At 34.6% G+C, this 16,036-nt stretch overlaps 1 protein-coding gene across 1 annotated transcript in view; it reads left to right on the top strand.

Annotated features, from left to right (window-relative positions):
* Positions 1-11,847, top strand: part of METTL4 (methyltransferase 4, N6-adenosine) — a 36,534-nt gene extending 24,687 nt beyond the window's left edge. Inside the window, exons 6-9 of the mRNA XM_081078844.1 lie at positions 2,311-2,485; positions 4,884-4,990; positions 5,366-5,457; positions 11,380-11,847. Coding sequence (XP_080934970.1) covers positions 2,311-2,485; positions 4,884-4,990; positions 5,366-5,457; positions 11,380-11,525 — 520 coding nt within the window. The 3' untranslated portion in view covers positions 11,526-11,847. The remainder of the gene's footprint in view (positions 1-2,310; positions 2,486-4,883; positions 4,991-5,365; positions 5,458-11,379) is intronic.
* The last annotated feature ends 4,189 nt before the right edge of the window (positions 11,848-16,036 follow it).

Genomic DNA, 16,036 nt, shown 5'->3' with positions numbered 1-16,036 from the left:
AGCCCGATTACTCTGGTACCCACCTGGCAATATACATAGTTATTACAATATTATTGACTATATTCCCTATGCTATACTTTACATCCTCTTGATTGTTTGATAACTACCAATTTGTACTTCTTAATCCCTTCACCTTTTTCACCTAGCCCCCCAACCGGCAACCCAAACTTCAAATTTTGACCTGATGTTCTTCATATCGTGGCAAACTTAGTCTTTTAAAATCATCACTTTGATTATAAAAAAATGCTAGTCTACTGGAAGAGCACTGGTCTAGATGGCAGGAAATGTGGGTGCATGAGATCGGAATTGTTTTTACTCATTTATTTGTTTATTTAAGAAATATTTATTGATCACTTTCTGACATCATACAGTTGCCATGTGGTAGAACTACATTCAACTGTTTATTGTATGTGGCCATTTGGATGTTACTTACTTTTTCCAGAGCAGGTATAGTAGTATTAGCCTCATTGTAGTCAATTGTGGAATAAAGGAAAGTAGACTAAATGCATACAAGTCCTTAGCTGTAGACAGAAGGAGACCAAATTGAGAGAATTTGTCTCTCCTTTCCTTCCCTTCCCTTCCCTTCCCTTCCCTTCCCTTCCCTTCCCTTCCCTTCCCTTCCCTTCCCTTCTTTTTCTGTCCCCCCCCCCCCCCCCCCCCCCCCGCTCCTCTCTCCTCTTTCTTCCTTTCAAATTGCATAGTATAAGCATATTTATAGGTTCGTAGTAAGGAACTACTAGAGTGATTGAAAATACAGGAGGGCAGGAATAGCATTACAAGATACTAGAAGATGGGAATAAGAGAACACACCTGGAGGTATAGGCCTTAAATACGTGAAGCCATGCCATTTCCTTTAAGAGGAAATGTGTAGAGAAAGAAGTGAAGGTGTTATAAGGAGGGATGGGAGGGTTAGGTATTTGAAGGAGTCTGGTGGCCTTTTTGCCAAGAGTGAGTTTGGGCAAGAGACTTGAAAAGAGATGGGAGTCTGTAGTAGTTGACCAAGGATTGAGTAGAATTGAGTAGTTTTGAGAATGTGAGAATGGATTTAATTGACCCAATTCTTCAGTTCTGTATTTTTCTCCACTTGATTTTTCCTATATGAAGAAATTGAATTGAATTGAAGGTTGAAGGTTTGTAGTTGCCGTGAGAAGGATAAAGGTGGGATGGGAGTTGAGGGTGTTAGTGAGAAGACAATGAAGTGATTGGTGATTGGTACTCTGTGGGGAAGAGGAACAAGTGTGGGTAGGAGGAAACTCATAGAGACTCACAGTAGTGGAGGAATGGGGCACTGACTGGATGCTTTAATAAAGTCAAATAATAGGTGAGGGATAGGAGGTTATGGCCAGAGATCAATCTTCATGGTTTCAGAGATGGAGCAAGTATGAGAGATGACAAAGTCTAGGCCATTGGAATGGATTATTGAAGTGGGCTGATTGTATTTATTTAAGGGAAGAATAGTTGAAGTGTGCACATTATATATAGATTGTGTATTCAGATTGCCCAAGATAATGGCAAGATTTATGTTGGCTTAAGTCCTCAGTGAATATGGAGAATGAGGATGAAATGGGTTCAATAAGAAACATTAGAGGCTAGCGTAGCTGGATAGCATACCTCTCAAAGAGGAGGGGATTTTGTGCAAAGGTGGATGAGTTATATCCTGGAAGCAGCAATAAGGGAGCTAGGAGAATGCTGACCTCTCCTTTTCCTGGTGTGTACTGGGTGTTGGAGAAAGGGCCACAGTCATTTAACTGGGTATTGTAGAGCAAGTAGAGTTCTAGCAAGAGAAAGTAGACTTCATGGTATTAGTAGCTAGGAGGTGCAAGAATTTTTAATTATTTTATTTTATTGTAATGAAAGCGTGAGGGTTTCAGAGAGCCCAGTGGAATTGATTGGGAAGGAAGAAAGAAGCAGGATGATAGATCAAGGGTTGAAAATATAGTGGAATATTGAGATAGTAGTGTCAAGACTAGCTGTGATGGGGTCCCTGTGTAATGTACAGATTATGGAAACCAAATAATGTTTGCTTAATTTTGAATGAGAAAAAAGCATTGTAAATATTAGTAAAATTACTAAAATGTAATGCGTTTAGAAGTGATAAACAGTTTTAAACTAAAAATGAAAAATGAAGTTATTTCTGACTTGCATGTAACAATATGTCCACTGGGTGTCACTGTAGCTTCAGATTTAGTTATCCTATAAATAGATACCTATAGGACTTTGTTTGTGGAATCAGTGTTATACAGGTCTTCACCCTGCTTATTTTTCTTTTTTGCAGCAAGTTTGGCTCATATTATTTATGTTTATTTTTAGGTACAGTTATTTATCACCACTACAAATAAAGCAAATACCTATCCCTAAACTGGCTGCTCCAGACTGTCTTGTCATTACTTGGGTGACCAATAGACAGAAGCACCTACGTTTTGTAAAGGAAGAACTTTATCCTTCGTGGTCTGTGGAGTTAGTTGCTGAATGGCACTGGGTAAAAGTAAGTTCAGGAGTTAACTTATTTGTTAATGTAGCATGACATATAAGTCACATTAAAGGTAGCATCTGCTTTTTAATGCTTAACATGTTCCTGCTCTAGTCCTTCAACATGGTCTAATTAAGACTTTTACTTTGCTACTAAACATTTTTGTCTTCTTGTTCTCAAGGCTTTTTACCTGTTTGTTCTGTCTTTTTTTTTGTAGTAGAGTCCCAAACTGCTGGCCTGAGTAAATCACTCAGGGAGATGGATATCAGGATGAAATTTTTAAGAGCTCTGATGTCTGTAGTTTAAAAAACAACAAACAAAAACTTGGAGGAAATCCGTCCACTAAACATAAAAATGGTCTTACCCTTCATCTTCTTACTCTTTACACATCTACAGTTTCAGTCACCCTTTGTGACTTCCTTTATTCCTTCCTTCCTTCCTTCCTTCCTTCCTTCCTTCCTTCCTTCCTTCCTTCCTTCCTTCCTTCCTTCCTTCCTTCCTTCCTTTTTCTTATGTTGCTGGGGAAGGGAGGGAGAATAGCAAAGTAATCCAGTGTTGAAGAGTTGTGAAGATGCTAGAACCAAGAACATTTCACACTTTAAGCCTTAACTTAGGTCCTTCAGTGCCTTACGTGCTGCTGTGCCTATTTTTAAAAGAAATGATTCTCTCTATCAAACTGGTTGAACGATCTTTAATGTATTCTCTTGCTGTAAGAATACCAAAGAATAAAGAAAAATAAGGCATCAGTCAGAGTTCACTGCAAATTTCTTTTAAAGATACATTTTCTACTTAGGTAAATTCCACAAAACCTTCCTAAATTGTAAAAAGATAAACCAGGTTATTATCAATTGAATGTTTAATGTTTATATAGCTGGTATATTTGTGTTACACACAGGAGAGTTCTATTTTTATACGCTTTGTTTATACTTTGTAGTCTACTGGATTATCTTGTAAAAGCTGTGTACATTGTTTATTTACACCTATTTTATGGGACTTGGCTGACAGACATTTACAGTTGTGTCTTTGCTTTTATGACATCTTTGCTTTTATGACAGACATTTACAGTTGTGTCTTTGCTTTGGGCTTAGCTTTGGTTGATTTGGTATAAGACCATGACAGGAATATAAAACCCTATTCCATCCTCTCCATTATGACAGTTCTTTTACAGTCAGAGACCGGGTCGAAGTCAGGAAAAGGTTACTTTCTGAAGTCAAAACAAGTAAAATGTTAATATGTAAAAATTAAAACTATTCCTTTGTAGTAGTAATCAGTTGTAAGAGATGGTATGATAAAATCAGAGTTTAAAACAAAAATACAATGTATTATATGAAACATTATTAGGTAGTTAGTTACATATATGGTTATAATAGAAGGAGTAATCTGTGTTAAGTATAAAAAATATCCAAAGAATAAAGATTTCCAGTGTTTATACAGTATTGTATAGAAGAGATATCTCTCATGGGCCCTAGAGGTTATAAAACGACTTTATAGATTTGATTTTTTAGGTACTTTGATGTGGGGTAAAGGGTTCATAGATAGAAGGTATGAATATTCTGATAATGAAAATATGTATATCTCTGTGGTTAATTAATGAATTGATAGTGTTATTATAAATTGTGTTTTGAATTTAATGAGCTTATGTGAGTCTTTGAGAGTCTCATCACTCCAAGGCGAAATGATAAAATTAGATTTCTGGATTTATAATGCCAAGAGATTAGACTATTGTTTATTTTATCAATCCCTGAGCTTCTTTCATTATTAATTTTGCTCTGACAGTATTTAATGACACTGTTTCCTATAAATAAAGGAAATATTACAATCTACTTAGTCACATGGGCAGTCATCATTAAATGTTATTTGAATGAATGAATAAATGAGTTAATGATGGCATGGTTTCCAGGAATAAATGTTAGTGAAAAGTAGAGATGTTTGTGTGCAAGATGATAAAGTGATATTTAAAGTATTTTTTAATCCCGTATAGCTGCTCTGTCCAATAGGGTAGTTACTATGTGGCCAGTCCAAATTGAGATGTGGTATTAAGTGTAAAATATATACTGGATTTCAGAGACTTAGTATGAAAGAAATAATATAACATACCTTGATAACTTTTTTGAATTGATTACATATTGAAATTATATTTTGCATATGTTAAATTAAAGATATTATTAAAATTAATTTCACCACATTCTTTTAACTTTCCTTAAATGTTTCTACTAGAAAATTAAATTACATAGGTGACTGGCATTTGTGGCTCACCATTGTATTTTTATTGGGCAGCACTAGTCTAGAGGTTTAATAATTTCTTTTCCTCTGGTGGAAACTTTATAGTGATAGGGAAGAAAAACCCTTTTCTGGATATTTACAGATTTCTTTTGTTTGTTTATTTGTTTGTTTTTGACTTCTTCCCTATCAGATCACCAATTCAGGAGAGTTTGTGTTCCCATTAGATTCTCCACACAAAAAGCCTTATGAAGGTCTTGTACTGGGGAGAGTTCGAGAAAAAGCTGCTTTACCATTAAGGTAGGAAAGGTGATTTTTCAAAATTGTATAAATGTATTAATTTTTAAGCTTTTAAAAATTATTAACACAATGATCATTGATTTCCCCTAATTTTTACACTTCTGAAAATCTGCAGCTATCCCAGTGAAGTGTGAATGGCGTGGCACATGAAATTTTATATTATCTCTTGTTTTATCTAGTGTGCAATGTCATTGTAGAAAAGGAAATTACTGGAAATGTCTCAATACTTAAATTGTTGATTTCTATTATTGTTTCTATCAAATTCATTTAAAATTCATACTATTTGAAAGGTGAAAAAAGTTAAGACCACTGTGGCTTATATATTTAAAAAAGTCCTTTAAAATGTAATTTACTTTGTTGTTCTGCTTTAATTAGGAATGCAGATGTGAAAGTGCTCCCCATTCCAGATCACAAGTTAATTGTCAGTGTGCCATGTACTCTTCACTCACATAAGCCACCTCTTGCTGGTATGTTTTTATAAATAGAATTGTTGTGACTTCTATCAAATTGAAAGAAGGATTGAATTTAGTATTTGAATGATCTAGAGATCTAGAAATTAAATCAGATATGTTATTTTAACATTCTAAAATTTTGTAGCAGAACTTATTAATAGTTTTTTGTGGGTTTGTTTGTTTTTGATGCAAAAAGACTTACTGTTTCCATTTGGTCCATGGCTTGGAGAGGGTTCTGTGGTTAAACAGCTGCCTGGTGGCTGCAGGTAGAGGCCCTGGCAGAAGCCCTGACCGCAGAGGGATGCAGAGGGGCCCCTAAGGGTACTGTTGGAGGCTCTGGGCTGGGCTTGAGGGTGAGCCTAATGAAGAGACACTCTCACCCAGCCCCGCTGGGGGCTGACTAGCCGGCAGAGGTTAGTCAGGTCCCATCTTCTTGATGAGTTTCACTTCCTCATCTTGGCTGTGGTTCTCCAGGAAATCACAGAGAAGGGGGTCTGTGTGGGCAGAACCCAGGGCATGCAGATATAGAAGGGCCTGGTTCAGGTTCTTCTCCAGGGTCATGGAGTCTTCCAGGCATCCACTTATCTTGGGACAGCTTCTGCATGTCCTGGAAGGAGGTGCTGACGCTGTACTGGTTTTGCATTTTTAAGAGATGCCTCAATTAGTTTTATATTACTTCAGCCTTTTCTCTTAAACCGTTTTTAGGTTGTGTTTGCTATTGATTTTTACCTCATCACTGGTCTTGACAGAATGAAGACTGATGGGGCCTCTGAAGGGACTTGTTTTTGCTACCAGGACTCTATCCCTTGCTTGTTCTAAAACCGGGAGCTCAGAATAGCAGTCAGAAAGATGGTTAGAATTCCCTTGATATTTGGACGGTACTCTCAGTTTTATGTTGAGGTAGTGTTGCTTTTATGAACCATTGAATAGGTAATTGCTGCAATCTGCAAGACTTACTAGTCTTAATGCTTTAGTATAATGTTTATTATTTAATGAAACTAAGCAGCAAGGAATAGAGGAAAGTTTTGACTTTGGAGATTGACATGAGTTTGAATTCTGACTCTGCTACTTAAGTGAATTACTCTAATCACTTTCCACTTGAAAGTGTTCATTTAAAGAGGGAATAATGATATTTAATCTTTAAGGATTGTGAGGATTTGTTATAATATATTTGAAATTCTGTAGCGTATAGTAGAAGCTCAGTAAATTCTAAGTTTTTCAAGTGAGAATTTAAAAAAATAGGAATGTAAGTCCTTCAGAGATACTGAATTTGATATTTAAAGTTTACTATTCAAATAATTTCTTCAGAAATATATAATTTATTAATTTGGTGATTCCTGCTTTAAAAAAACCAAACCAACTTTCAGGCTGTCACTCAGCAACACTACAGGCAGCCAGCCTATCATATTATTTTGCAGAATATGGGACAGTACATGAGCTAGGATATATGGGAAAATGAATACAAATTCTCAAAAGAATTCTTATTGATAGCATTTAGGATTTCTGTTATCTTAAATTGTTTATGCAGAAGAAATATTAGAGTGTTACTTCATTTGAGAAATTTCAGATAGCTACCTGGTGATTCATTCTTTGATTTAGAAGGATTCTCAGTGAATAATCGCCTTTAAACTTTGGACTGTCATAGATTCTTTAATGCATTAAATATGTGACTTAAATGAAAAGTGAGATCATATTCTTTGAGAAAATAAAATTGTTTGGCACCAATTATATTTGATGAAGGAAATCTAATTTGTATTCTTATTTGAATTTTCTTTATCTGTTGGTGGGTACCAAAGCTTAATTTAATGTTTGCCTTAGGGCTTATTATTTTACTTTTAAAAATCCAAAAACTGAGACTCGAAATAAGAGACAAAGATTTAAAATAGTTAAAACAATTAGTCTTTTATTAATACTAATAAAAATTAGTATTATAGCTTATATTTTGTATCTATGAAATGCGGTTCTGCCATATTCCCAGTAGAGTGCAGCACAAACACATTTTTAGGATTGAGAACATTTGAAACCAAAAGTTGGATTTGGGGGCGGGAGGAATCTGCATTACTTGATATATGTAATTCTTATGTTTTGGTTAAGTAGTATAGACGAGAAATATCTGTAATCTTTTTTTTTTTTGAGTTCATGTTACTTTATAACAAGTGCTTCTGTTTTCTGTATAGAACCATACAATTTAAAGCCACCAGAAAGCAACTTGCAGATTTCTGCAGTATATTTTACTCTGAAATCGTAAGGGATAATACATGTTGTATATATAATGCTTAGCACTTTTACATGTAAATGTTTTAAAGCTGCTTTATGCAAATTCATAAAATGAAATGTTCTCTTTTGCTTTTAGAAACACCACGATTTTCTTTTGCAAAATGTAAAAAAAGACCAAATTAGCAACATTTTCCATTTCAAAACAATACACTTAACTCTAGTTTTATGTTTTGAAGATTCCTCCTTACATTGAAAGATAAGCCCTCAATAGCTGTGACTTACAACCTAACATTATAAATGCGTATTCTTAAGTTTGAAGATTTAATAGGAATTACGAAAAAAAGTATTTGAATCACACTTTGTTTTTCATATTTTACCTTAGAGGAATTTCTTCTCCTTTTTACTACTTTACTCACTAACAGTTTCTCTCTGAAGGGTAAAACATAGTTTGATGAGTTTCTATATACTATTTGAGCCACTTGTTCCTCAACCCTGCTCCTTGATCCCAGAGCAAAAGGGGAATGACCGGCAATGCATGGATTACCACCTCTCCGTGGTTAGAAGTATGTTTTACTAATGCCAGATGTTAGTAATCATCAAAGTATGTACATGTCATACTCATATTTAAATGTATATATTTGCATTTACTTATTTATTGTGGTATAATTGACATAAAACATTATATTAATTTCAGGTGTATAACATAATGATTCTCTCTGTATATATATACATACACACACACACACACACACACACACACAGATGGTCTCCAACTTACAACTTAAGATTTTTTGACTTTACAATAGTGTAGAAGTGATACACATTAAGTAGAAACCATACTTCGAGTTTGAATTTTGATCTTTTCCCAGGCTAGTGATATGAGATACGATACTCTCTTGTGATGCTGGACAGTGGCATTGAGCTGCAGCTCCCAGTCAACCACTCAATCGTGGGCGTAAACAACTACTAATCTATAGTATATATAATGTGTTATGTGATTTTACCCAACTGTAAGCTAATGTAAGTCTTCTGAGCACATTTAAGGTAGGCTGGGCTCAGCTATGATGTTTGATAGGTTAGCTGTATTAAATGTAGTTTTGACTTAACGATGTTTTCAGCTTACGATGAGTTTATCAGGACATAATGCCATTGGAAGTTGAAGAGCATCTGTATTGCAAAATGATCACCAACAATGTCTAATTAACATTCATCACCATATATAGTTAATATTTTTTTCTTTTATAATGAGAATTTTTAATATTTTGCATTTACTTTTAAATTGATATTTAGAACCCTCATACACTGTTGGTGGGAATGCAGACTGGTGCAGCCGCTATGGAAGGCAGTGTGGAGGTTCCTCAAAAAATTACAAATAGAATTACCATATGACCCAGCAATCCCTCTCCTGGGTATCTACCCAAAGAATTTGAAATCATTTATACATAAAGACACGTGTGCTTCAGTGTTCATTGCAGCTTTGTTTACGGTGGCCAAGACATGGAAACAACCAAAATGCCCTTTGATAGATGAATGGATAAAGAAGTTGTGGTATATATACACAATGGAATACTATTCGGCAGTAAGAAAAGATGAAATAGGAGCATTTGTGACAACATGGATGGATCTTGAGAGTATAATGCTAAGCGAAATAAGTCAGACAGAAAAAGCAGAGAACCCTATGATTTCACTGATATGTGGTATGGAAACCAAAAACAACAAAAGAACAAGGCAATCAAATGAGAAACAAACTCTCTTAGGCACAGACAATAGTTTAGTGGCTACCAGAGGGTAAGGGGGGTGGGGGGAGGGAGATGAGGGTAAGGGGGATCAAATATATGGTGATGGAAGGAGAACTGACTCTGGGTGGTGAACACACAATGGGATTTATAGACGATGTAATACAGAATTGTACACCTGAAATCTATGTAATTTCATTAACAATTGTCACCCCAATAAATAAATTAAAAAAAATAATAATAAGAATAAAACATTTCTTTTTAATTTGCCTTCTTTTGAAATTAAACATTTTACATTGTAAAGACATTACTCCTTGATTTTCTATTTTTGTCAACTAGAAAGAAAAAATGTCATACAGGAATGTGTTACACTGAGAAAATGGGAGATGATAAATAGATTTAGGTAGTTATGTATTTTTCCAACCCAAGTACTTGGCCATCCTTTTCTACTAGATTGTGAACTCTTAGAAAACTGTTTCCATTGTTAAATTTCATAGCACTTATTATAGTGGAGGACCAGAAGTGTAAACATTTTGACTGGCTGACTCCAGTTTAGTTAGACTCCACTTTAAAGTTCTAAAATAGAGTTGCTAACATCTTTGTACTGAAAAACTGAACAAATAAGCAAAAACAAAATCTTCGTTCAGTGTAACCTTAGACTACATTAAAAGTAAATTGATGCTTGGTAAGGCATTGAATTCATGGGGGATAAAATGGAAAAGTGATACAGGTTTATTGTCCTCTAAGAATCCGGGGAAATCTTTCGAGTTTAGTAACATTTAATTATATACTTATGAAAGGACTAGAAGTCTTTATGTCAGCATTTCCTAGAAGCTATCAAGGCCCAAATTTGAGTTCAGTTGAGTTGCAGACAATACTTTTAATTCTTTGAGTTTTGATAAACAGGACCAGTGCTTTTAGACAAATAAACAATTATTTCTCTGTGACAGCAATTGAAGAATATTATGAAACAAAAATTTTTTGATATATTGTCTTTTAAACCTTACTTCTATCAAGTATTCCGGCGGAACCCTTCTCATTCCTAAAGGGAATAGGATAGATTTCTTCCAAGCTTAATCTTATATAGTGACTAAAAATTATGTTTTACCTGTTTTAGTGACTTTTCATCCCTGAATTATTTTCATAGCCAGTTTCTGTAATTGGTTGTTAATATAGCTAACTAGCAATGTGGTCAAGGTTAAATTGATTTGAATATTTGTCATCCAAATGAGCATGTGCTTAAGAAAAAGCTTCGATGGCATTCTTTTCTTTGTTAGTATAGATCACAGCTGTTTAGCCAATATTTATAAGGTACCTTTTCCCCAACAAAATACAACTTTTATTAGTTACTATTACATTGAATAAGGAATACTTAACTGTGGAAATAATATGGTGAAATTTTAGGTAAATAGGATCTATAATTTGGAAATGAAGGAATGTTCTTAGTACTATCAAGTTATAGCTAAGGAGGTATAGTTATATGTTAGTTATATTTTCTGAATATTTCTATCTGTGTCCAACTCTTCATTTATTGCTCTTTCAGCATAGTATATATTTTCAGAGACTTATATTTTATCTTAGTTTTCAAAGTGGGTTTTCTTTGTATTGTTGCTATAGCCTTCTTTTTCATGCATGGATTACATTTATTAAAAAATAGATTGAGTTAGTACTCAGGAGATATGTCAGCAGTATTGGAAAACTGAAAAGTCACCTGTGTGGGTGTTAAAATCCTCATTTCTCATTTACAAATGAAAACCAATAAATCAAGACTACTGAAAGTTCTGATGGTATTGTTCCCAATCTCAAGGGTGCTTATTTCAAATAACTTTCTATCTATAAATGGTAAAGCCTGTGATGAAATCCTTGAAATTAATTTGCTGTCTTTTTTTTTTTTTAAGGAAACATTTCACTTTTTTATTCTTAACTACTAAAAGGATATTGATTTCTTAATAATAATTTTTGTGTTTTTCTCTTCTTTCAACAGAGGTTTTAAAAGACTATGTCAAGCCAGAAGGGCAATATTTGGAATTGTTTGCTCGAAATTTACAGCCAGGTTGGACTAGTTGGGGCAATGAAGTTCTCAAATTTCAACACGCGGATTATTTTATTGTTCTAGAGTCTAGAAGCTGACTCTGATCTTAAAGTTGTGATTTTTCTTCAGGTTCTCATTTTTTCTTTCTTCATTTTAACCGATTTTTCCTTTTATTACTAACCAGTATGCTTAGAAATGTAAACAGGACTTGGTTTTTCAGCAAAATAGCCAGAAATGACTGGCCTTCATGTAATTTTGAGACGAATTTTACTTCGGTTGCACTAATATTCCACCTTACGCTAGACTCACTACAAATAAAGATGTATGCCGTTAGAAAAATGGCAAGCCTTTGTAATTAAAAAAGTCACAAAGCATGCACTGTGGACCATAGGTCTTAATTCTGCCTATGGATGTGTTGTTTTTTGGCCCACACATGTCATATATATATATATATATATATATATATATATATATATATATATATATATATATATATATATATATATATATATGTAAAATTGAACCATCATTCTAAAAAGATCATGAAAGTTCACATAAAAGTCCAGATTCCTACTTCTCTTTAAACTTCAGACATACTTTTCTTTAAACTTCAGATGCTCTGGCTGCACTGAGGCATGTCCTCCCTCCTGCTGTCAATCTGTAGGACTCACTGATGGCAGCTCTTTTGGGAAGAGCCATGCACTCTCCAGTTTATGACAGTACCACTTGCTCCATGCCACTCACTTATATTGTCTAGTTGGCCGCTGTACAACCCGAATGTACAACCTCTGTTATACTGTTATATTCTGGGAAAAGCATTCAGAGACCTGCCAAGTTCATACTGAGTTGAGGAAACATTATTGAAGCGTTTTAAATTGTGTTCAAGGTCACTTTTTCTTTTCGTTTTCTTTTTTTTTTTTAAGGAGGGCGCAGCTCTCAGTGGCCCATGTAGGGATTGAACCGGCACCCTTGGTGTTATCAGCATCAGGCTCTAACCAACTGAGCTAACTGGCCACCCCCAAAGGTCACTTTTTAAGTACTTCTTAGTTTGCTTGTTTTTCTAGAAAAAAAATGAAAAAATAGTTCTTATAAAAATGTCAGAAAGTAAACACTGCTTATGATTGTGAAAAAAGTATTTTATAGATTTTCTACAAATAAATATTTGTTTATTAAGTAAAATATTTTTACTGAAATGATTATTTGAAAGTATGCTGATTTATTATATATAATCTTTTCTATAATTTTGAGGTATAATTTTCACATAATATTTTTCTCCAATTTTCATTATAGAAGTTTAGTGAGTTTCAAAAACATACATACAGTCATCTATCTACTACTATAATCATGATGGAGAACATTTCCTTCATCCCCAAAACTCATGTGTCTCTTTGCAGTCAACCCCATCCTACCACCCCGGGCCATTGACAAATAATGATTCGTTTTCTGTCATTGCTTTTACAAATTTTTACAATTTCATATAAATGGAATCATAGAATGTATAATCTGTTTTGTCTGGCTTCTTTTACTTAGCATTTTGAAAAATATTGATACTGTTTACAGATTTTCTACAAATATTTACTAAGTAAAATGTTAGATTGACATTATCTGACAATGTTGCCAATTTATTTGCTTATTTTACCAAAGTAAAATGTTATTTTTGAAGTTTGTTCATTCTTTGAGTATGTGAATATAGTATCAGAGGCTTAATTTTGTAATTGTAAAGGTGTTCTAACTTGTTATTTAAAAGGAAAACGGTATTAAACTTGAAGCAAACTTCTCACAACCTCATTTGAAACTCTTTTCAGCTTCTTGTTGTATTTATAGATTTTATATAGTGTGTGGAAACATTTTATCCTCAGTAAGTTTTTTTGACTTTTATTTTTGCATCATAAATACTGATATTTAAGAGAATAAAGGAGAGAATTTTGTTCACTGAGATCTGGTATTCAAGAGGGAGAACTTCTAGTCTTAACTCTACTCCTAAATGGTACATTCTCTGGGCCTTGCTTGTAACACCTGTTTAATTATTGGGCTCTGTTTTGAAGAAAGGGCGATTCTGCAAAATAAAACAAAACACCTTGTGAGAACAAAAAGGCCAGGCTAAGAGCATATAAGAACATGGAAAAACGAGCAAATGACTATGGATTTCAAAAGTGATATCTTTGCATTCTGGCCTCTTCTCTCCAGCCCTAGAGCTTGGTTTAATTTGGATTTACCCAGAGGCCTTGCAATCACAATGGTCATCCTGGGCAACCCACACAAAAAGCCTAACAGCTATTTCACCTCCACAAGGTTAATGACTGATACCACTCAAGAAACTTTGGAGAATTTTGCTTCCTAAGATGTATCCTTGGAATTCATGGCTTTTTCTCTTGACATTCTTTCACCCTCTCAAACAGGGTCCATTAGAGTAAAATTACAAACATTTAACTACTCTTTTGGAAGCAGATCCTATTTAACCTGATCCTTTATTTTTCTGTCTTGTTCAGCCTTTATTTGTACGCTCTAGTCAAAGTTTGATTTAGTTTCTTTTAGTTCTCTTTGTTACTGTAGGCGCAGGGTCTTTTTGTATATAAGACTGCTTGTAAGTTCAGTGTAGCAGTCATTGCATTTTGAAGCTGACTTGCCAAGGTTTGAACCCCAATTTTTTCAGCTACTGGCTTTTATTTGGGGCAAGTTAGTTAAGTTTCAAAGCCTTAGCTTCTCCATCCACAGACATGGGCAATAATAATACTTTATAGCGCTGTTGTGAGGATTAAATGAGTTAATAATATATGTAAATTACTTAGAACAGTGCTTGGAATATTTTAAGCATCACTGTTTGTACCCCTTGCACATTTTTCAAAATCAGGTCAAAAAGATTACTATCACAATCTATACTAATTCGGGGCTTTACCTAAATACTGCCCAAAGAGTTTTTCTGTCTAAACATCATGTTTTCTTAATCTTTTTTTGGAGGTCAAATTTCCTGGCCTGCACCTGATTTCATACATGAATGAGGAAACTTTGAGATCTTTTTTTGTTCCCATTATGGTTTTACCTAAAAGCTAATAATTAAAAACCAATTAAAACAAAAGCTACATGTGGCTTTAGGCTTCAACTCTTGATTACATACTGCCATGCCATCTCTGAACTGCATAGTGCTCCACATTGTTCTTTGATGACTTTTGTAAGTGGTTAATTGGCGGCCTTTCTGGTGTTCCTTCAATAAAGACATGCGTCGCTTGACTATGGGGATATGTTCTGAGAAATGCATTGTTAGGCGATTTCGTCATTGTGTGAACATAATAGAGTGCACTTCCACAAACCTAGATGGTATAGCCTACTGTACACCTTGGCTCTAAGGTGTCACCTATTGCTCTTAGGCTACAAGCATGTATAGTATGTTGCTGTACTGACTACTGTAGGCAACTGTAACAGTGGTATGTATTTGTGTATGCAAACATAGAAAAAGTGCAGTAAAAACAAGGTATAAACTATAAAAAGCGATACACCTGTATAGGGCAGTTCCATGAATGGAGCTTGCAGGACTGGAAGTTGCTCTGGGTGAGTGAGTGAGTGAGTGAGTGGTGGGTGAATGTGAAGACCCAGGACATTACTATGCACTTCTGGAGACTTTATAAACACTCTACACTGAGGCTTTACTAAATTTATAAAAACTTTTTTTTGATAATCTTTGCTTATTGTGACTTTATATAAACTTAAATTTTTGTAAACTTTTTGACTGTTTTGTAATAAACTTAGCTTAGAACACATTGTACAGCTGTTCAAAAATATTTTCTTTATATCCTTGTTTTGTAAACATTTTCTGTTTTTAAATGTTTTATTTATTTATTTTTACTTTTTAAACTTTTTTGTTGAGAACTGAGCCATAAACACACATATTAGGCCTACACAGGATCAGGGTCATCAACATTAATGTCTTCTGCCTCCACATCTTGACCCACTGGAAGGTCTTCCAGGGCTATGATGCATATGGAACTGCCATCTGTGATTACAGTGCCTTTTTCTGGAATATCCCCTAGAGGACCTGCCTAAGGCTCCTTTTGAGATGTCACTCTTTTTAGAAGTATGTCTATGTTGGTTTGCTTGGTTCCTTTTTTTTCATCACGTTTGCTTGTAAACAGATAATGGACCATACACATTCCTCTCTATTAATGAAAACCTTTTGGTCATAGGGTCCATGTTTTCATACTTTTTAAGGAGCTTATTCATGTTTGCAAAGAGCTGCTAAACCCTTCACTGTGAATTTTCTTTTTCTTCTGCAGTTTCCTTTTCTCGTGCCTCTTCTTCAGCTCTGCATTCCTGTTCCAGGTGTCACAACTCCTCATTGTCATTTCTTCAGGAACCACCTCCAGGAGCTCCTCTATATGTCATCCACACTCAGGTTAAAGCTGTTTGTCATCTTAGACACAACATTGTTAATATTTGCATTCTCCTCATTGTTGGCAAATCCTTTGAAATCATGGATAAATTTCTTGAGTGTCTTCTAGGTAATATCTATATATGCCTTGGTGGCTTCACCCCCAAGCCCAAGCAAGATTCTTTTCTTTTTGGTTGGAGAAAGTTGGCTGACACTTTATGTTTTAGTGCTTCGGGAGGTAGGTGC

The sequence above is a fragment of the Rhinolophus hipposideros genome (genome assembly GCF_964194185.1).
Source record: "Rhinolophus hipposideros genome assembly, chromosome: 17".
In the NCBI taxonomy this organism is placed as follows: domain Eukaryota; kingdom Metazoa; phylum Chordata; class Mammalia; order Chiroptera; family Rhinolophidae; genus Rhinolophus; species Rhinolophus hipposideros.
The sequence above is the reverse complement of the archived record's forward strand: the minus strand, read 5'-3'. Positions and strand labels throughout refer to the sequence as shown.